This window comes from Globicephala melas, chromosome 18 (assembly GCF_963455315.2).
Source record: "Globicephala melas chromosome 18, mGloMel1.2, whole genome shotgun sequence".
NCBI lineage: Eukaryota > Metazoa > Chordata > Mammalia > Artiodactyla > Delphinidae > Globicephala > Globicephala melas.
The window spans coordinates 6,959,082-6,981,587 of record NC_083331.1 but is presented as its reverse complement, the minus strand read 5'-3'; the positions used below and the strand labels follow the sequence as shown (position 1 = coordinate 6,981,587).

At 38.6% G+C, this 22,506-nt stretch overlaps 1 protein-coding gene across 8 annotated transcripts in view; it reads left to right on the top strand.

Moving 5' to 3' along the window:
* The first annotated feature begins 1,464 nt into the window (after positions 1-1,464).
* Positions 1,465-22,506, top strand: part of KATNAL1 (katanin catalytic subunit A1 like 1) — a 76,576-nt gene continuing 55,534 nt past the window's right edge. For 2 of the 8 annotated variants that reach the window (XR_011376890.1, XM_030882575.2), the window contains exons 1-3: positions 2,069-2,147; positions 11,634-11,806; positions 13,619-13,779. Coding sequence is in view for 7 of the 8 variants with exons in the window: in XM_030882575.2 (XP_030738435.1) it covers positions 11,645-11,806; positions 13,619-13,779 (323 nt within the window). In the remaining variant the exon portion in view is untranslated. Of the gene's footprint in view, positions 1,773-2,056; positions 2,148-2,202; positions 2,411-2,775; positions 2,887-11,633; positions 11,807-13,618; positions 13,780-22,506 lie in introns of those variants that run through there. The other 6 variants (XM_030882576.2, XM_060287822.1, XM_060287823.1 and 3 more) reach the window with 6 other exon arrangements.

The window sequence follows — 22,506 nt, the reverse complement described above, 5'->3', positions numbered from 1 at the left end:
GAGTGGGAAGCTGCGGTTCATACTAAAAGAGGATGGGGGTCGGTGGATACCAAGGCCGCTGGGATACTGAAGGACTTTTAAGAGCAGGGAATTATAATTTTAGGTTATTTGCATCTTTCATTCAGAACGCTTTGGTTGCTACAAACCTTCAGAAGAGTCTGCTATACGAACAACCAAAAAGAGTCTGCTTTCCACATTGTGTGTCAGCAGGAGAAAAAAGCGTTGCAGGAGGTGAGATGTGAGGCAGTCTAACTATTTAGAGAAAAGAAGAGCTCAGAGCCAGAAGTGACCCTGAAATGGTAAGCCCCCAAGGCATATGCAGTCTTGGAGAGAACACTGGCCTTCCACAAAATCTCTGTGGACAAGGTGACCCCGACTGAAAACTGATGACACACAGCAGCTTGCTATTTTCAATCATAAATTCTCAAGAGGCTTTTATTACTAGAAAATGACAGGGTCAGTAATGCCTCCTTCCTCCTCCATTTACTTCAATCTATATGCCTCATTTTCCTCACCTGCACACTCTGGAGACTGGACCTAGAATATGTCTGTGGTCTCTATTAGAGTCTACAGCTCTAATAATAATAGCTGCTATTTTAATGTTCTTTTTTTTGAGGTAAATTTACCTACAGTGAAATGTACAAATCTCAAGTGTAGCATTTCATGAGTTTTGACAAATGCATATACCCTTGGAACCCAAATCTAAGCAAGATATAGAGCACAGAAAAATTCCCTCTTCAGTCAAACCACACCCTCACCTCCAGGCGCCCACCCTTCTGGCTCTTATCACGATGGATCAAAGAACTAATATTTAAAAGTTACTGTTGAATGCCAGGCTTTGTTTTAGAATGCTTCATCAGCATCAGTGCTTTTATTTCTCACGAGCACTGTGAAATGGCTCTTACCTCCATTTTGCAGATTAAAACGTTGAGCATCAGACCAATTAAGTTGCCCCTGGTTATCAGCCACCCAGTGTAGCGGCAGGGCGTGAACGAAGAAGTGGGTTTTAGACTCACGGCATCTCTGAGACGGGTCATGGCCAGCCCACATACGATTATTTAAGAAATATTATAGATCAATGTTCAAGTGAAATCAATGCCATTTACAAATTCTCAAGCCTCCCGAATAATCCTAAAGGCCGCATGCATTACACTTTACTAAATGATTCGTTTCTATCCTACACAGAAAATGGCAGAAAGGAGGTGTGAGAGATTGCAAATTCGGTTTTACTGGTGAAAAAACTCAAAAGAGGTGACTTAGGTTCCAAACATGCCTCGAGGCAGGGCCCGCGGGGATGCCAGGATAGGCGGCGAGGGAAGGGCTGGACCAGCGACCTTTAAAGAGCCTGGCGCCGCTCCTTCATCTGACGCCACAGGCATCGTCTCAGAATAGAGCAGGCTCGACGCGCTCGCCGAGAGAACGGACACGCGTCCTGCCACGGGGATTGGACGCTGCCGCGCAGGGCTCATCGGCAGCACCGGAGTTCAATTCGTCACCCGTCCCCCTCAATGCCACCGTCTCCCTCCGCTCCTAGGCGCACCCTAGTGCCTCCCTGCCCCGGCACCTGGGTGGGTTCCCAGGCTCCTCCCCAGAGCTGACTTCGAGCCCCACGCCCTACAGGCCCACGGCTGCCATGGCAACCGTACGCCGCCGCCATCGCCTCTACACGCACGTCGCGAACTAACGGACTCCGCGGCGGCGGCGGCGGCCTATGCCCCACCCCCACCCCACCTGGACCGCAGCAAAACGGTCGGTCGACCTGCGGCACCTAGGTAATGAATCCGAAGGAGACGGGCGCCAGCTACAGAGCCGCTGGTGGGGTATCCGGTTTGACAGCCCCACCCCTGCTCCCGCCGCGGGAGAGGCGGGGGCTGTGCGCGGCGGGGGAGGCAGTGCGTGCCGTGCGGGACGGGGAGAGCCGCGGGAGCGCATGGCATGATGGGGATTGTAGTTCAGCGGCTCCTTGGGCTCGCGGCCTTGGCGGGGCGGCCTGGACGGGAGAACTACAAAGCCCGGCGTCCCCGACAGCTGGGAAAGACCGATAAACTTTGAGCCGAGCGGGGAGAGACAATCTTTCTCATTGTGTTGAGGGGGGTTCTGGGGTGGTCGCGGAATTGGGTTCTGAGCGCTGGGAAGGGGAAGTGGAGGTGAGACTCGGGCTTTCCGCCCCGCCATTTGGCCCGCCCCGGTTGCAGAACTGGCCCCACCCCGGCCCGGCCACCGCCCCGCGTAGTCTCTGGGAGGAGCGGCCGCCCAGGCTGCAGGGCCTCGGGCCTTCGGCGCCTCTCCCCCTCAGGTTGCTGCCTCTCGGTGCAGAACCGTATGTATGGCACACGTTTGATGGGAGACCCGAAAAACTATATTTTAACAGGCGTTTCTCCTTTTCCCTGATTCCCTCCTTTATTTCTAGGTATTTGATCAGATTTGTTCTGAAGTAGTTAGGAGGTGTTTGCATTAATTAAACCCATTGATTAATAATTACTCAAAGGGCATTAATGTTTAAAGGTTAAGTGTAGAAGTAGAGAAAAGATACCATGCTGTTATATGGTAGTATCTGATATTTTTACCGTTTTGCGTTTTGCATTTTATTTATTGAGGGTCAAGATCCACCCCTGCCTACTAGCCTGAACACTGCCTACACATATTTTGATTCTATTTGAAACCTCAGTTCAACTTTAAATCACTAATGTTTTTGAAATACAGACTTGTCTTTTTATTTCATTTTTTTTAGCAGTGGGTAGTAATAATTATTTTATTTTTTATAACATTTTTCAGAATTTCTCAGGACCATTTTTCAGAATGAAAAGCGCCGTGTTCTTTCTTTCTTTCTTTTTCTTAATGCTCTGGAATACACCTTAGCACCTGAAGTTTGCTCAGGCCCTGGCGGTAAGGAAGCTGACACAGATGTAGAAAACCTGCCTTGTCTACCCTTTAACATTTTTCAATAGGTAGAATACCATCCTAGAAATTTGGCATTTTACAGTGGTATGTTGGGAAATTATTGATGTATTGTGGGCTTATTTTGTGTGTGTATGTTTTAAAACAAGAAAACATCATAAGGCCACTATAAAATTCCTTTTATTTCCATTAAATGAAGTTGGCCTCTGTAAACTATACTTAAAGTAGCAGTTTCATAGGAGGAGATAAAAAGTAGGTTTAGTAAGACCACTAGAAAAAAATCAAGACCTTACGGTATACAGTATAAGGATTTGAAATATCTTATTTATTCATTCAAGATTTGTTAAGGACCTATTATGTGCCAGGCAATAGATGCCAGGTGGTGGGAATTGAGAGATGATAGAATATAGTCTGTGTCCTGCGTGGGCACACAATCGTGTCATCACAGTAGTGTGGGAGAGAGGTGCAAGTTGCTGTGAGCCTCGATACGTGGTAATATCACAGTGACGTGTATTGAATACTTACTTTGTGGGAGGTACTCTGGCGTATTTTGCATGCAATCCCACTGCTGTTATCTAGAGATGAGGAAACAGCCTTAGAGACCTTGCCCAAAGGCATAGCTGATAAGATGTGAACCTGGGATTTCAACCCACGTGGGTCTAGCTCATCTCAGTCATGATCTCAACCACTCATGCCGTTCTCCACACCCTTTGGAAGAAAGATCCTGACTCTGTCTAGGGAGATTAGGAGAAGCCTCCAGAATGATGTGACATTTGACTTGTGTTAGGAAAGTTGCTTAAGCTTTTCCTGGAGAGAGGCTGAGGAGAGTCATTCTAGGCAAATGGCATTACAAAAGCAAAGGAAAGATTGGAGTGCTTTGTGTTTGCTAGGTCATTCTGATGACTAAATCCCAGAATACTTGCAATGTAGTGGGAGAGACCAGGTCTCGAAGTACTTGGTACCATGACAAAGCGTTTAGAATTTTTTCCTCAACATGGGGTGACTGTTGAAGAATTTCTGATGGAGTAGTGCCATTTATTGGGTTTGGATTTTAGAAAGACCTCCGGCTCCAGTGTGGAGAATGGATTCAGGAGAGAGGTGATAGGAAAACCAGTTTTAGGGGGAAAAAAAAAAAAAGTCCAGTAAGGAAAAGAGCCTAAAGTAAGCAGTCGGAGTTATGGGAAGAGATGGATTGCAGGAGTATTTAAGAGGTAAAATTGATATGACTTGATAAGAGTTTGGATGTTGGGGGCTAGAAAGATTTGGAATCCTAAGACAAATGATTCTTAGCTTTCTGGCTAGGATGACTGATGGGATATTGAAACCACTGATTGAGACGAGGAGGAGCAGGTTTTTATCGGGGGCAAAAGATAAAGATAAATCGGTTTACTTTTGAGTATTTGTTCAAGGTTCCTTGATATTCAGGGAAGGAGGCATTTGTATCCAGAGTTCTGGACAGAGCTCAGAGGTAGAGGTTTACATGTAGATAAGTAGTTACAGGAGAGAATGGACCAGCTCACATAGGAGGAATGTGTAGCTATGAAAAAAGAAGAGGTTTGGATGTGGATCTCTTGAGAAACAGCAGCATTTACAAGGGGGTTGAGTTTCTGGGGAGAGGGGGGTGTGTTTGAAAGGAAGTGGGAGCCCACAGATGAGGCTGAGAGGTCAGGAGGCAGAGAGCAAGGAGAAGAACCGCAGAAAGCATCATAACAAATGATGAAGGAGAGGAAAGTAGGAAGCGGGGAGGGAGTGGTCCAGGTGCCTCGGAGAGGGTGAGTAAGGCAAAGATTGAAATGTGTCCAATGGATTTGGTGACTGCACATCATTTCTAAACTTTGCAAAAATGAAGAAGAGGAATCTGGGCATAGGCTACTTGAAAAGAGTTTCCATATTAATACATACACAAAAGAAAACAGAATAATGAGCCCCATGTAGCCATCACCTAGCTTGGAGAATGAACACATGACCAATTTTGTTTCGTCTATAATCTCCGCCCACATTTGGATAATTTTATTTATTTCTTTTTTAATTAATTTTTATTTTTGGCTGCATTGGATGTTCGTTGCTGCGCGCGGGCTTTCTCTAGTTGCAGTGAGCAGGGGCTCCTCTTCGTTGTGGTGCGTAGGCTTCTCATTGCGGTGGCTTCTCTTGTTGCGGAGCACGGGCTCTAGGCGCGCGGGCTTCAGTAGTTGTGGCTCGCGGGCTTAGTTGCTCTGCGGCACGTGGGAATCTTCCTGGACCAGGGATTGAACGGTGTCCCCTGCATTGGCAGGCGGATTCTTAACCACTGCACCACCAGGGAAGTCCCATGGATTATTTTAAAGCTAGACTCAGATATCATAGCTTTTTATCTGTAATTATTTCATTATGTATCTTTGAAAGTTAAGGATTCTTTAAAAAAAAAAAAATAGAACTGTAGTATTGCCTACTTAAAAAATTCAACAGTACTTCCTTAACATTAAAATTTCCAGTCACACTTCTTTTTAAAGAAGCTTGACTGTGAAGAAAAAGAGTTGAGGCAAACTAAAAGAGGTTTATAGGTTTTTTTTTTAAAGATTGATGACAAGCTATTAAGGAAAGAGCCAATAAAGAGGAAATGTGTGACAATGTAGGCGACGAAGAGCGAGGAGAGAGCTGATCGAGATCCCTGAGAAAGTAGGAAAGGATGGGACGAGCAGGGTGGAAGAATTAGGCTAGAATGAATTTGGTACGTTTCATAAGCAGCAGCTAAGTTCTAGCTGTGTTACTAGGCAGCATGCTAGTGTTGATAGGAGGGGAGATGCTCTGAAAAAGGAAGAGATGCGAATAGATACAGGTATTTATAGGTTGGGTGGTAAAAGGTGAGAGTTCAAAGCTTATGGCCCCTAAGAGGTGGATAGAAGTAAACATTGATGAGAGATGAGATTGGGGTTAGGAAAGGAGAATAGTGGAGATTTGAAATAGCCACTATGGAACCTGCGCTAGGACAAGTAAGAATTGTTTCATTGATTAGATGACAGCAAAACACCAGGCGGTGCAATTTTTTTTTTTCCTTAAAATTTGATTGGTTTACTAAGGGGAAGCTTAAAATAGTGAGGAAACCAATATCCTAATGTGTTCTGAAGAGAAGAGAATTCAGGCCAAGAACTTATGATTGGACCATTCCTCAATAACTTTAGATTTATTCATTTAAACTGATAATTGCTGTCTATTTGTATAAATATCACACTAAAACTAGAAAGGCCCTTACAGATCTTTTGGATCAATACTTTAGTTTCTCAACATATACAGTGATATTCTTTTACAGAGAACATTTCTCCAAGGATCATTTCCTGAGTGTGGTGCAGTGGGAGGGGTCAGATAGATCTGTTGTCCACTTCTGGAACTACAGCTTATTTGCCATGTGATCATGCGCATGTTTCCAGACCTGCGCCCCACTCAAAAAAGATGTTAATGCTATCTATAAGATTTTGGGGAAGATTAGACAGTTTAACGGAGGTAAACCTGAAGTGCTCCGTAACCGAAGGCCTTTCTCTCCCCCTTCTCCCCCTTCCTTACCAACAACATGGCAGGATTCTCAGTTCTCTTTGACAAAAGGCCATGTTCTGTGACTTTACTTGACCACATTAAGCAGGTAGATCAGGTAGTAGTTACATTATAAAATGATAATTTGATCTTTATAAAAAGATTCATCGGGCTTCCCTGGTGGCGCAGTGGTTGAGAGTCCGCCTGCCGATGCAGGGGACGCGGGTTCGTGCCCCGGTCCGGGAAGATCCCACATGCCACGGAGCGGTTGGGCCCGTGAGCCATGGCCGCTGAGCCTGCGCGTCCGGAGCCTGTGCTCCGCAACGGGAGAGGCCACAACAGTGAGAGGCCCGCGTACCGCAAAAAAAAAAAAAAAAAAATTATACTGATTGGTTTTTTTAATAGAAACCACCTTGAATTTTTGGTATAAGCCCCACTTGGTCATAATGTGTTATCCTTTTTATATACTGGACTTGATTAGCTAAAATTTAAATATTTTTGTATCTGTGTTCCTGAGGGATACTGGTAGGTAAATTTCTTTTCTTATAATGTCTGGTTTTGGTATCAGGGTAAAGCTGGCCTTAAAGTATGAGTTGGCGGTTTTTCCACCTCTTCCTTTTTCTGAGAGAGTTTGTTTGGAATTGGTTTATTTTTTCCCTGAGTACTTGAGAGGATTCACTTGTGAAACCTTTTGGATTTGGAGTGTTTTGGGAGTTTTTTTTTTGTTTGTTTATTTTGGGTTTTTTTTGGTGGAAAGAGTTTAAATTAGAAATTGAATTTCATTGATTGACAGAGGACTATTCAGATTAATTACTCTGTTTCTTCTTGAGAAATAGCTTTGGTATGTTGTGACTTTCATAGAACTTGTCCATTTCATTAAGCCCTCTTTTGCCTTTTAATAGCTCTAAAGTTTGTAGTGATAACCCCTCCATCATTTCTGATTTTGGTAATTTGTGTTTTCTCTCTCCCTTTCTTGGTCAGTGATACTAGAGGTTTAATCATTTTTAATGATCTTTCCAAAGAACCAGCTTTTGGCTACATAGAAATTTCTTTTTTTTTTTTTTCTGTTCTATTTTATTGATTTTTTGCTCTTAACCTTATTATGTTCTTCCTTCTACTTCTTTTGGGTTAATATGTGTTTATTTTCCTAGAGTCTTAAGACAAGCTGAAAGCAGGAGTTGGCAAACTATAGTCTGGGGGCCAGATTCAATCTGCTCCTTATTTTTGTATGGCCCATGAACTAAGAATGTTACTTTCCTTTTTTTTAATGGTTAAAGAAGTCAAAAGAAGAATAGTGTTCTGTGACGTGAAAATAAATGAAATTCAGATATCAGTGTCTATAAATAAAGTTTTATTGGAACACAACCACACTCATTTGTTTACATATTGTTTATGGCTACTTTTGTGCAGAGTTCAGTAGTTGGAGTAGAGACTTTGTGATGTTCTCGTTGCTTTGCACTGCTGCTTGGTGTGCACTATAATCAGTGTTTCACGTGCCCTGCATATCACTGAACTGTGACATTTTTTTCATTTATTGTCAGCGGATTCCCATCATGTCAAAACAAGAAAAGATGAGAAAAATGGACTTGACATATTTATACTTTTAAAGCACAGTGGAGTGTAGAATATCGAACTAAATGACAAAGCATTTTGATTATTATGCAATGACACTATAGCTGTGCTAAAGACATACAATTTACACTGACATTACCAGAGTAATCACTCGTCATGGTATTCCCAATTCATAGGAAAGCAGTGGTTAGAAAACTTAAAAAGGAATATCTTTTTAAGCAGAATTTCTTCACAAAATTAAAAAACGAAAATCAGGCTGCACCCAGAGTAAGTTTCTGAGTGTCTCATTTGTTGGCCAAACAAGGAAGTCATTTACCAATGGTAATTTAAGTAAATCTTGTTTGATTGTAGCAGCCAAAGAAATGTGTCTGGAGAAAATAAACTTGCTTGTGACTATTAGCCTTCTGGTGAGAACAGTTGCTATTGAGGACATCAATAATCAATTAAATAAAACAAGGCAAATGATTTTGATTGGTTTTCCTTGGCTCTTGATGAATTGACAGATGTTACCAAAACAACTTAAGTGTTTATTTGAGAAGTCAATGCTGAGTTTGAAGTTACTGAAAAATTACATTTAATGAATAGTATTTGTGGAATAGCTACAGACAGGAATACTTATAAAAAGTTGAGAAAACACGAATTCTGTACAACCTGAAGTGGAATCTGTTAAGATGTGTTGAAACTCGGGGTGGCAAAAAATATGTGTAGAACAGAAAAAGGCTTAGGTGAACAAATTTACAAAGCTGTGAAAATGTAGCGTGGTTAAAGTTGTTGGCTCTTCACTGTTTTTTAAAATTTTATTTATTTTTTATTTTATTTATTTTTGGCTGTGTTGGGTCTTCGTTGCTGCACACGGGCTTTCTCTAGTTGCTGTGAGCAGGGCTCCTCTTCATTGCAGCGCATGGGCTTCTCATTGCGGTGGCTTCTTTTGTTGCAGAGCAGGGGCTGTAGGTGCATAGGCTTCAGTAGTTGCAGCATGCTGGCTCAGTAGTTGTGGCTCGTGGGGCCTAGTGCACAGGCTCAGTAGTTGTGGTGCACAGGCTTAGTTGCTCTGTGCCATGTGGGATCTTCCCGGACCAGGGCTCGAACCCATGTCCCCGGCATTGGCAGGCGGATTCTTAACCACTGTGCCACCAGGGAAGCCCTTCACTGTTTTTTTTTTTTATCAGCAGGCGTTTTGCAGAGAATATTTGAATCTATCATGTAGTAAGGAAGCATTAGTGTCTTAAGACTCGAGTGTTGCTCTTGAGGACTTAGCCATTGTCAGTTCCATGAATCTTTGTCAGAAATAGACTTGCCCCTGCCACACAGCAGTTTGGTGGCTTGTAGTGGTAAAGTTCTATTGTAATCGCTTGAGCTAAGGGCTGATTTGAAATTTTTCTGAATGAGAGGAACTGCTCTCACCCACTATTACTGAACACTGAATGGCTTTGGAAATCAGTTTGGCTGCAGACTAAATAATGTTTCTTTATGAATCAACTGAAAATTACAGGACCAAACAGTGCTTATATGCAAAACTAAAAGTTATTTCAATGCCAACTAATGTTTGAATCACAAGTAATACCAAGCTATTTTATATAGCTTTCCTTGCTGTCAAAAGTTAAAGCAAAGAAGTGAGATCTCCATTCCCACCCAGATTTTCAGTATATTTTTTTGAGCTCAAACTACTTTGATGCAAGTGCAAAGGAAATTTCCATATTATGAAATCCATTTAACTGTGTAATTGAGATACTTCCACTTACCCTTCAATTGGAAGTGATTAACATGCAATGTAATGACATGCTAAAAGACATTATCAAGAGAAGAATAAAATCTTTAAATGCTTTCCAAACAGTGAATATGCTGGATGAAATCATATGCTTGTGATTTGATATCATTATGTGACAGTACCTATCTGGGTAAAAAGACACTTTTAAACATGAAATGCATAAGTATTATTAAAGAGCAGCATTAACATACGAACATTTGCAATTGCTTTTGATGATAGGGAACAGTAACTTTGAATCTGAACTACATGAACTATCCCCCCACAAAAGAGTTCCATTCTTATTAGTAGACCTGTTTTGCAAAAAGTGGTACTCAACTATTACTACTATAATATTTTGAATTTTGTCGATAAAAATTGTGGACATTTTTGTCTCATTATATAAGTACTTACATAATATCCTCGATTTTGCCCATTGCCCCTCAAAGCTAAAAATATTTACTCTCTGGCCCTTTACAGAAAAAGTTTGCTGACCCCTGCTTTCCATCGAGATATTTTCAGTCTGCATATTTGTGTACCTGTACATATTAGCAGAATTAATGCTTTTGTCTCACAGTGACTAATTTGAAGAATTGTTCTAATTTGAAGAGGAGGCTTTCCGTGGTTGTCCTATTTTCTGTGGGTAGATCTACTGAATGTTGACATTTCTTACTGTGTAACAGTAGTGTACTATTTGCTGCAGTGTGATTCTCAAGTAACATAGATGCTGCCTTCAAGGAACCTATGCCTGGAGAAGGGGCAAATAATATGCCAAAACACATAAAGGAAACAATTTTATTCTCAGAAATGTACTGGAGTCAGCTGAAATGACTAGAACTAGAGACAGTTAATTTTGAGGAAGAGTTTTTGAGCCCCTTAAGAATAGATAAGAAGTAGAGAGGAAGGGCCAAGCTACCCACATCAAAATTTAATTCCCTCAGGAAGGCATGGAGAAATATTTTGATTTTTCTCTACCAAGTGTATTCATTGGTTTACTGTTCCAGGAAATAAGAGTAGGTCAATTTGGACTCATTCCCAAGATGTCATTCTCCTGTATCTCTGGACTTCCTACTCTTTGTAGTTTTCGGTGGAAAGCAGCTTTGCTTAGAAGCCTTGGATGATCTTGGGAGACTTTAGAGAAGCCTGGAAGAAAAGCCAGAATTACTGGGCTGGAGGGCTTTGGTGGAAACCAGAGGTTCAGATGATATTTTTTCCTAGCATCTTATAGAAGGGGAAAGATTAATGATAGTTATTTGCACAGACAAAAAGCTACAAATGACAGGGTCATAGAAGATTACAACATGAGGAGCAAAAAGAGCTCAGGTAGTTTAATTCACAGGTTTTTGCTTAGATTTAAATTGTATGGAACAATTAAATGTATACAAACGATGCATGGACAACTATAGGCTGTTCTTTTAAAATGTGTTCCTTAAGTCAAAAAGTTCCTTAACTTTTTGTTCTTGGGGCCAAATAGTTTTAGTGAGAAATAGTTTCTGCAGTTTTAATTGTTGATGTCATTGGAAAATGTGAGATATTCATATATTTATTTTTACATTGTCAAGAATAGGTGGACTAAAATAAAGCAAGTTCATCTTTACTATTATTGCAGCGTGTAGTAATTATAAATGAGCAAGGAGAACTAGTGTCTAATTTATTTACCTGTAACATAAATCGATAGTTCAGAGCTGTGTAATTTGTCTCCTTATTATCTCTTTGTGTGTTCTTTTGTGATCTCCTTTGTATTTCCAAAATTGGGAATTTTGTTCAGTATTATAAGATGCATTCAGATAACCTCAAAGAGTGAGAGAACCATTTTGACTTTCAAAGTAGTTTTAAGCAGATCTTTTAAATCATAATAAGAAATACTTTAAAGTCAGTACTGAAAACTTAATAAAAAGTCATATTTTATGTTTAGGTCTCTGAAAGATGAATTTGGCTGAGATTTGTGACAATGCAAAGAAAGGAAGAGAATATGCACTTCTTGGAAATTATGACTCATCAATGGTATATTACCAGGGGGTGATACAGCAGATTCAGAGACATTGCCAGTCAGTCAGAGACCCAGCTGTCAAAGGCAAATGGCAGCAGGTAAGGTCACGTTCAAGTATTCAGTGAATGAGGGCAGCGGTCTGTTATACTTGAAAGATAAGAGTTAGAAAATTAGTTTGAGATTTTTGTAAATAGCTCTTATTTGTCTGAATACTGAAATATATTTAAAATGTACTCTGAATAGTTTTCTGTCTTTCCCAGTTAATATTTTATATACTTTTGATAATATATTTTATGAGACATATTTTGAAGATATTTAATTCAAATTGAATCTACTTTTAATTCTTTTCCCTGATCCGTTGACTAATTGTGTGTGATTACAAATTTTTGAAATAAGGTATTTCTACTTGCCCTTTCCCCTTTCATTTTACATGTAATTTTGACTCATTTCATAAAACTTTTCCTTTAAGAAGATTTCCTCTTCTTTTGAAAGACTGCTTATAAATACAAAGGAGTCAGTAATCTAATAAAAAACACTAATATATTTGCTGTGTCTCTTGACTATACAACTTGGTTATATAATATTACAGTTAATAAAAACTTGAATTAGAATTTCCCCACTTACTCTTAAAACTTAAAATCCTTTTAAAATTAAAAGTACAAAGTCAGGCATTTCTTTGAAGTTTCATTTATGTGCTAATGCCTTTCAAGTGTTTCTTTTAAGTTTTCCACTGGTCAGAAATTGATGGTTTACTAAGTTTTCAGGGTAAATTTGGCTTATTTTCCAACTTAAGTGTTAACCAAATTATGTTGAGTGAGAACAATACACTCGCTTTAACTCAAGTTGAAATTTTTAGTTGTGTTCTATCCTGCATCCTAGCCCCAGGCAGGAGTTGTTTATTAATCTAGCATGGAAATATTTTTGACCTGTTCTTAATTGTGTTAAATAGTGACCATTTTTGTTCTGGTACTTCTACTATGTTTCTTTCTGTTAGGTTCTGAAATTTCATTTCTCTAAGTGTAGCCTATAATTGCATATATTAGTTGAATTTAGATTTTTCTTTGGTTCTGTGACTCCCTTATATGTTCCTTTCTATATATTATTTGAGATAAAGTTAAGGGAAAGTTTCTTATGCTCTGCTTTATAGGGAAGTGTGCTTTCTGGTTAAGAAAATTAAAATTGTTAAAATTAATTTATAAATGTAATTTTCAATCTATTACCTGCTTGTCTTTGAAAATTAGTTTGGGCTCAAAGTTCGAAAACATGAGAATTTCCACATAGTTGGTGCTCAGTGAAGGTTTTTAAATATGGGAAAAATCTTGCCTTTGAGCTCAAAATAAACTTTAGCCAGGACTTGAAAGATTTTAAACAAGGTGAAGAGGATTCAGACCTTGGTGAGGCAGAATTTAAATTGGAAATGGGTAATTCTTAGTATCAGTATTACACCACTTCAGGCTTTCAGATGCTCACGACAGTCATTTCGTATTTTGTGATATTGGGGATAGGAAATGCTGATTTCCTATCAGCATTTTGGCTGACAATTTTTGAGGAAGCTTACAAATATATTAAAAGTATTTAGCATAACATTATAGATTTCTGGGAATGGTTAACTTCTTACTAACTTAGTTGCTTGTTTTAAATTGTCTTAATGGTCATCACATTCTTTGGTAGAAAGAATTTCTTCATGAAAGATATATAACGACTTGCACTAAGAAAAGATATATATTACACTTATGTCTTCAAACCAATTCTTGGCCTCCTATGTAACTTTAAATAGTTGTTTTTTTAAACTATGTTTTAATTACCCATTTTGCATACTTCGAACAACATTAAGAAAACTAGAATTCTATAGCAATTTGTTATTTGCAATTTATATAAATATTTTGTAGCATAAAGACTATTTTTTTAAGGTTCGGCAGGAATTATTGGAAGAATATGAACAAGTTAAAAGTATTGTCAGCACTTTGGAAAGTTTTAAAATCGACAAGCCCCCAGATTTCCCTGTGTCCTGTCAAGATGAACCATTTAGAGATCCTGCTGTTTGGCCGCCCCCTGTGCCTGCAGAACACAGGTAACTGGGACCTTACATTCTCTTTAGGTACTTCTATAGTTAATTGATATTCAGAGTGAAGAGAGTAAAGCTTTATTTGAACAAAGTGTGAAAAACTGTTTTGGGGGGCATGTAAATTTAATACCTATTTATAATTTTCACACGTGTGTTTACAGGGTTTGTATTTGATAAAGAACAGAAGTATATCATTTGTCATCTGTCTTGCTTTTGGAATGTTTTACTACTGTAATCAAAACAATAGCAATCTACTGCTAGTCCTAAATTTTAGTTTAACTGATAAATATATCAGTTAAGCAGGTTCTTTTAGATTTCATAATGTCAGCATCAGAGCTTTTTTGCTTTAAAAGACTAACAACTTTAGATGAAATGGTGGACAAATTGGGTTCATCTGGTTGGGCATACAGCCAGTTTCCTGAATCTTAGTGTTGAAGGAACCTAACCTTTCCCTAAAGGTTCCCTAACCTTTCCCTAAATTTGCCCTAAAGAGCAAATTCCCTAGTGTGTCAATAAGGCTTGAAGTTTATCTTCTTGATGCTCTGTGCATCATCTGCATTAAAAGTCTCTCTTCTTCTTTGCTGCCTTCCTGTCTTTGCATAGTCTGTTCTTCCTCAAGGAATAACCACAGTCCCCATCTAAGCAACTCATATTCATTCTTCGAGTCTCAGCTAAACTGCTTGTCTTCTCTGCAGCCTTTTCTGGTTTCCCTCGCATAACAGTGTTCATCCTAGTTATGTTGTGTTTCTTTGTCTCTTGACAAGATTAGGAGTTTTGCAAGGGCAAGGACCATGGTTTTATTTACTCAAAACAAATAACAAATAGCAAACTTCCACTGCTCACACAGTGTTTGGCACATAGTAGGCATTCAGCCAACATTGAATGAGTAACTTCATTAATTCCACAGGTAAAGAAACTGAGGTTTGGGAGACCTTGACCTGTAAGTTAGGCTAGACCAGGAGCTGAGCTTAGGTCTTTCTGGCTTTCAGTCCCCTTTTTTGTGAAGTTGTATATTGTGGCCAGAGTGTTGCATCATAGAAAATAAATATCCCTTTGGTTAGTAGCTGTGATCATGTATTTAGCTTGTTGATCTCTTAGAATTTCCTAAAAGCATTTAAAGAACTGTGAAATGTAGTTAATTTATTCCTTCAGGATTTTTTTCCACTGAGTTAGAGATAATTTTATGATTCCCATTATAAAAACACTAGATGATGATTCTTTTCTAAGGTCTACAGTAATATAGTGCTTTCCTCAGATGTAGCCACCCTCAGGTGTTTTGGATTAAGGTGACTGTTACCCCCTCAAAAAGCACTGTTTCAAGAGTCATAGGAAGTTCCAAAGTAAATATAATGGCATTTTGATGGATCAGACTTGAAAATTTTATGTATGTATAATAAATACCTTGTTTTTTCCTGAAAGTCATTAATTTAGAAATACATTTCTTGTTTAAAGCTAAAAGCTGACACTATTTTTATTTAGATATAATTGACACAGCATTGTGTAAGTTTAAGGTGTACAGTCTGTTGATTTGATATATTTCTATATTGTGATAGGATTATCACAGTAGCCTTAGCTAACACCTCTATCACGTTACATAGTTATCATTTCTTTTTCTGGTGGGAATTAAGATACAGTGTCTTAGCAACTCTGAAGTATGTGATGCAGCATTGTAGTGTTTAATCGCTGTGCTGTGCATTAGATTTCTAGGACTTATTTAACTACTGGTTGCAAGTTTGTGCTGTTAAACACCATCTTCCCAACTCCCTGCCCCCACCCCCATCTCCCAGCCCCTGGTAACTACCCTTCAACTCGCTGTTTTTACAAGTTTGGCTTTTTCAGATTCCACATATAAGTAACATGCATTAGTCCTTCTTTGTATGACTTAACTCACTTAGCATAATGCCTTCAGGGTTTATCCATGTTGTTGCAAATGGCAGGGTTTCCTTCTTTGTCATGGCTGAATAATATTCCATTGTAGTATATGTGTACCACATCATCTTTATCCATTCATCTGTTAGTGGTCACTTACATTGTTTTCATATCTTGGTTATTGTAAATAAAGCTGCAGTCAATGTGGGAATGCATATATCTCTTCAGTATCCTGTTTTTATTTCTTTCAGTTATATACCCGGGAGTGGAATTGTTGGGTCGTCTGGTAGTTCTATTTTTAATTTTTTGAGGAACCTTAATACTCTTTTCCGTAGTGGCTGAACCAATTTTCATTCCCACCAACAGTGCACAAGGATTCCCTTCTTTCCACATCCTTGCCAACCCTTATCCCTTGTCTTCTTGATAATAGTCATTCCAACAGATGCGAGGTAATGTCTCATTGTTGTTTTGATTTGCGTTTCCCTGATGATTAATAATGTTTAGCATAGTTTCATGTACATGTTGGTCATTTGGATGTCTTCTCTGGAAAACTGTCTGTTTAATTCCTCTCCCCATTTTCTAATTGGGTTGTTGTTGTTGTTATTGACTTGTATGAGTTCTTTATATATATTTACTTAACATTTTGGATATTAACCCCGTATCTGATTTATGGTTTGCAAATATTTTCTCCCATTTGGTAGGTTGCCTTTTTATTTATTTATTTTTATTGCTTCTTTTGCATACAGGAGCTTTTTAGTTTGATGTAGTCCCATTTGTTGATTTTTGCTTTTGTTGCTTGTGCTTTTGGTGTCATCTAAAAAGATCATTACCAAGACCAATATCAAGGAGCTTCCTTCCTGTGTTTCCTTCCAGGGTTTTGCAGTATTGGGCCTTATGTTTTAAGTCTTTTAAATCCATTTCGAGTTCATTTTTGTGAGTGGTGTAAGATAAGGGTTCAAGTTCATTTTTTCTGCTGTGGTTATCCAGTTTTCTCAACAGGATTTGTTGAAGAGATTATCCTCTCCCCCATTGAGTGTTCTTGGCTCCCTTGTCACTATTATGTGACAGGGGTTTATTTCTGAGCTCTCTATTCTGTTCCACTGGTCTGTGTGTCTGTTTTTATACTGTTTTAATTACTATAGTTTTGTATTAATAGTATAGTTTGAAATCAGGAAGTGTGATGCCTCTGGCTTTGTTCTTCTTTCTCATGATTGCTTTGGCTATTTTTGGTCTTTTGTGTCTCCATACAAATTTTAGGATTCTTCTTTCTAGTGCTGTGAAAAACACCGTTGGAAGTTTGACATGGATTGTGTTGAATCTGTAGATGGCTTTGCGTAGTATGGATATTTTAACAATATTAATCTTCTGATCCATAAATGTAGGATATCTTTCCATTTGTTTGTGTTTTCTTCAGTTTCTTTCATTAAAGTCTGGTAGTTTTCATTGTACAGATCTTTCACTTGGTTAAATTTATTCCTAAGTACTTTATTGTTTTTGATGCCAATGTGAATGGGATAATTTTGTTTCTTTTTCAGATGTTTTGTTGTTAATGTATAGAGGCACAACTGATTTTTGTATGTTGATCTTACATCCTGCAACTTTAGTGAATTCATTGATTAGTTTCAAATGGTTTTTTTGGTTGAGTCTTTAGGGTTTTCTATATTTAAGATCATACCATTTGCAAATAAAGACAATTTTGCTTATTCCTTTCCAATTTGGATGCCTTTTATTTCTTTGTTTTGCCTAATTACTCTAGCTAGGACTTCCAGTATTATGCTGAATAAGAGTGATGAGAGTGTGGGCATTCTTATCTTGTTGCTGTTCAAGAAGAGAAACGTTCAATTTTTCACTGTTGAGTATAATGTTAGCTGTTGTCATATATGGCCTTTATCATGCTGAGGTATGTTCCTTCAATTTGTTGAGGGTTTTTATCGTGAAAGGGTGTCGTATTTTGTCAAATGCTTTTCTTCATCTATCAAGATGATAGTATGATTTTTATCTTTTATTCTATTGATGTGGTGTATCATATTTATTGATTTGTATATGTTTATCCCAAGGATAAATCCCACTTGGTCATGTTGTATTTGAATTTGGTTTGCTAATATTGAATTTGGTTTGCTAATATGCTGTTGAGAATTTTTGCCTCCATATTCATTGAGGATATTGGTCTATAGTTTTCTTTTCTCATCGTGTCCTTATTTGGCTTTGGTATCAGAGTAATGCTGGCTTCATAAAATGAGTTTGGAAGTGTTCCCTCTTCCTCAGTTTTTTGGAAGAGTTTAAGAAGGATTGGCATTAATTCTTTTTTAAATGTTTGGTAGAATTCGCCAGTGAAGCCATCTGGTCCTGGGAATAATTTTCAGTATAGGAAGTACCTGTTCGTAATTGCTAGAGCACCATGATGTATTTCAGAAGGCAGTGGCCACAGATAATAACTCTAATATCTAATATCTGTGGCTCAGACTGAATAGAAAGTGTGGCTGGCATTTTCCCATCGATGAACACTTTCCTGAAAACTTCTTCTCATTAGAGAAACACCAGCGCAATTATTTCTTTTTCTTTGGCCTCCTGTAACTGCCCATAGCACAGATCTGACTTATTTTTATACTTGTTTTAATCGTTATTCTCAATGAAAGTGGAAGATGAATGGACCAGAATATGTTTCTCCAAACCTCCTTCCTCCATACTAAATTTTAAAAAAGTTTCCCTTGTGTGTAACCATTGTGTGTATTTTTTTTTTCTCTGTGGATCAGAAATCCTTAATAAAAGCAAATCTAAGACTGTATATTGCTTGGGGAAAAAAGATTCCCATTTCCACATATATCATCAACAACAATGGAAAAACACCAGCAACTCCACAGGGTTCTACTAGTGAAGGAATTCTGTTTAATACCTTGAGTAGTATCATGGGATTAGCAGTTTTAAACTTTAAGAATAAAATCTTTACATAAGCAAATCCACAGATCCTTCACCAAGTAATAACATCATAGTGATACCTACGTAAGGCAGATGTTAATGAAGTCAACTTTACACAGGTTTGTAGCACAGAATGTGTGCATGAGCTGATAGAATAAGCAAATATTAAGATTGTAAGTTTAGGGTTAAAAGTTATGGGAGGTTAAAATTGTATAATTTTTTCCTTTTAAAATTTTGTTTCTTCTACAGGTCATATAAAACAAAAGTAATAAAATTTCCACCTAGAGATAGTGAAAAGTGGATATAGTCCTTAGGTATTCTTGGTGTAATGGGAAGACAATTGACTGGAGCCCACGAGATCTGAGTTTGAATTCTACTTCTGACACCTCTTTGCTTTATGACCTTGTGCAAGTTATTTAACCTCTAAACATTAGCTTCACTGTCTGTAAAATGGGGATGTCTACCTCATGGAATTAATTAAGAAATTTAATGTTTAGGACAGTAACTGGCATGTAATAAGTAAAGTGAATCATCAACTCTGAAATAAAAGACTACAGCGTTCTTTCAGATAAATAGTAAGAGACTAACAGAATTTTAAAAATGACATAGCCTCATTTGTAAAATTCCTTAAGGAATTTTTTTTCCTTCCTGTACATTCTATATAAATCCTTAGTTTTCTGAAACATTTTGAATAACTCTGGCAGAGAGAATATGGTTTTTTAAATGTCCAAGTCTCATGAAGTGGGCAGTCTTTTTTTTTTTTTTTTTAACCAGTACGCGGGCCTCTCACTGTTGTGGCCTCTCCCATTGCGGAGCACAGGCTCCGGATGCGCAGGCTCAGCGGCCATGGCTCATGGGCCCAGACGCTCCACGGCATGTGGGATCTTCCCGGACCGGGTCACGAACCCGTGTCCCCTGCATCGGCAGGAGGACTCTCAACCACTGCGCCACCAGGGAAGACCGTGGGCAGTCATTTTTAGGAAGAGCATGATTACTAGTTATCGGTCAATTTATGTTTTACAAGCACTATCATATTTAAACCTACAGTGATCCTCTGAAGTAGCTACTTGTATTGTGTACCCATATTACTATTGCTGATCTATTGTTATGAATAAATCGTATGAAGCTGAGGAAATTGAATCTTACAAAGTTTGTTATTTTCCCAAAGTCATCTGAACAAGAAAGTGGCAGAGCCAGGATTTGAACCCAGATCTCCTCAACTTCAGGAGTCTTATTTATATCCACTCTGCCATGTTACTTTGCTACACATACTTGGTGGTATCTATGGGTCTATTTTTTGTTGTTGTTGTTTTGTTTTTGCGGTACGCGGGCCTCTAACTGCTGTGGCCTCTCCCGTTGCGGAGCACAGGCTCCGGACGCGCAGGCTCAGCGGCCATGGCTCACGGGCCCAGCCGCTCCGCGGCATGTGGGATCCTCCCGGACCGGGACACGAACCCGCGTCCCCTGCATCGGCAGGCGGACTCCCAATCACTGCGCCACCAGGGAAGCCCTATGGGTCTATTTTGATATTTATCTGTATATCCTCATATATAATATATAGTTCTGTTAACCACTTGATTAAATTCTTACTAGAGGTGGTAGGAGAATAAAGAAGCTGAAAATGCTTGATGAAATAAATAATGTAATTAAAAAAATTTCTCTTTGAGAATACCACACAGAAATTGTAGGCCAGTCGGAAAGTATAATTTACCTTGTTTTGTACAAAATGTTTCCGGGACGCATCTGTTGGGTTTATTGTTAGCCACTAGTTTGGTAGCCCTGCTTGTGGGTCTGCCTTTTCACCTCATGGACTTTAACACAAAACTTCTCCTCTCTCCCTGTTACGGCACGGTGAGGTAATGTCCATTACCACTGGTGGTTTTCCGTGGTGGTTTTCCACATTGTTCGAAGTTATACCTTATATGTCATGTGTCCTCTGGGTTTAATCATGATCCTGTTTACCAGCAGCTGCTTGGATAAATCAGAACAACCTTTTAAAGTGAATTAGATTTATTGCCTTAAGTATGAGGAAATTGAGCTACAAAAGTAGGATTATAATGGGAGGTTCTGGCAATATGAGAATTAAACTCCAAAGAGATGAAGCCTCCAGATCATTCTTAGTGTCCTAAGTTAAAAGGTATCTTGTATTAATTAAATTATTTTATAATATTTTCCATGTAAATTTATTAAGCACATTCTCTTTAATGAGGCCATTTAAAAATGATCTCTGCTGGTGAGACCTGAGGCCATGAAACTAAGATTTTCTGTATTGGAACAGTATTTGACATAGATTATATTCAATAAAGTATTCTTTATTCAACTTAAAAAATAAATGTGTTAGGTCTTTTAAAGTTACATCTTTTGGGAGATATGGCAGTAGCAACAGGATACACAAGCCTGGAAATAATCATTTGGCTTATCCCATACAGGTTGAAAAAGAGAACTCTGATAGGCTCTCTAACGTTATTGCGTCTGGAACCAAAGGAAGTGGCATAGAGTGTTCTGTATACAGATAGATAGGATGATTGATTTTTTATCAAATTTGTGCTATTCTGTAGCATTTCAGCAAAGAAGAAATTCTTGTTGACTTGGTATTAAAATTGTTGCTTTATGTTTTCTTTGGGTACCCTAATAGATTAAGTAACTGCTCGCATATTAAATCCCAGTTTGCACTGGGAAAAGATCAGTTAAGGCCAAGGTCAAGTACCGATAGACAGTAAACTGCCGTCTCATCCTTACTGGTATCTCACCCAGGCTCTGGGAAATTTTCCTGGGATTGGGAGGTAGGAGAGCAAGCTTTTGTATCAGTTCCACCACTAATTGAGTGGTCCTCCAAGTTAATTTCACTTCTCTGTGCCTCACTTTTCACCTCTGTAAAATGTACATCATGATGAGATTGTTTTGTAAAATTGTTTTAAAGTCTTAGGAAGAAAAACACTACTATTGCTCTATCCAACGTATATTTTATGAGCATTCATCATATACTCAACTTTATTTTTGGCCCTGTGGAAAGTATAAAGGTAATAAAAGAAAAAACCCAGCACAGACCTTGGCCAGAAACCATCAGAAAAATAATGCAGACATTGTGGAAAGCTTAACCTAGGATGCTGGCGCTTATTGTATGCCAAGTATTATGCTGGGCGCCAGTACTATGGTGGGGATACGGTGGGATGCAGAAACAGACACAGTCCCTGCCTTCCTGAGCTTACAGTCTTGTAAAATGGGTGTGAGAGCCATTACTGAGGTAGAATGGACTGGATTTGGTGATTAATGATATAAGAGAATGAGAGAATTGGAGCAGGTAATTAAATATCTAGATGAAGCTGTTGAATAGGAATTGGAAATGAGAACCAGAGTTTAAGAGAGATTGGGATTAGTAGTGGTTACTTAGGAATCATCAGCAAGTATGGAATTTTAAGAAAGAAATTTTAAGGTCATTCTTCATATGGTAGAGTAGGTTATTGCTGAGTATGATTGGCAGGTTGAGATTATACTCATTTCTAAACATTCTGGAGTCATATTCTCTTCCAGAATTCTGTTTCTGGAGTGTGGGATGGACTCTATATTTAGACTATGGGAAGAATTAGGTAGCAGTGCTGATTAACCATAGTCATTGACATTTATTGAGGAGTTTTTAACTGGGAACCAGGTACTATGCTAATAAACTCTCTACATGGTTTTTTTTCTTGGTCTTCACAACCACCCTCTAAAATAGGTACTATTAATATCATCCCTATTTTTTTTTAGAAGAAATTGAAGCTTAAAGATTCTAAGCAACTTTATCAAATGTTGCATGTGGGTTAAGTAAGATAAGGATTGAGAATTGGATTGGATTTAGCAACATGGAGCTCACTGGTGACCATGATGAGTGGTTTTGGTGGAATGGTGGAGAATAATGGAGTGGGTTCAGAGAATGGGAAGAGAGGAATTGAAAACAATGAGTGCGTG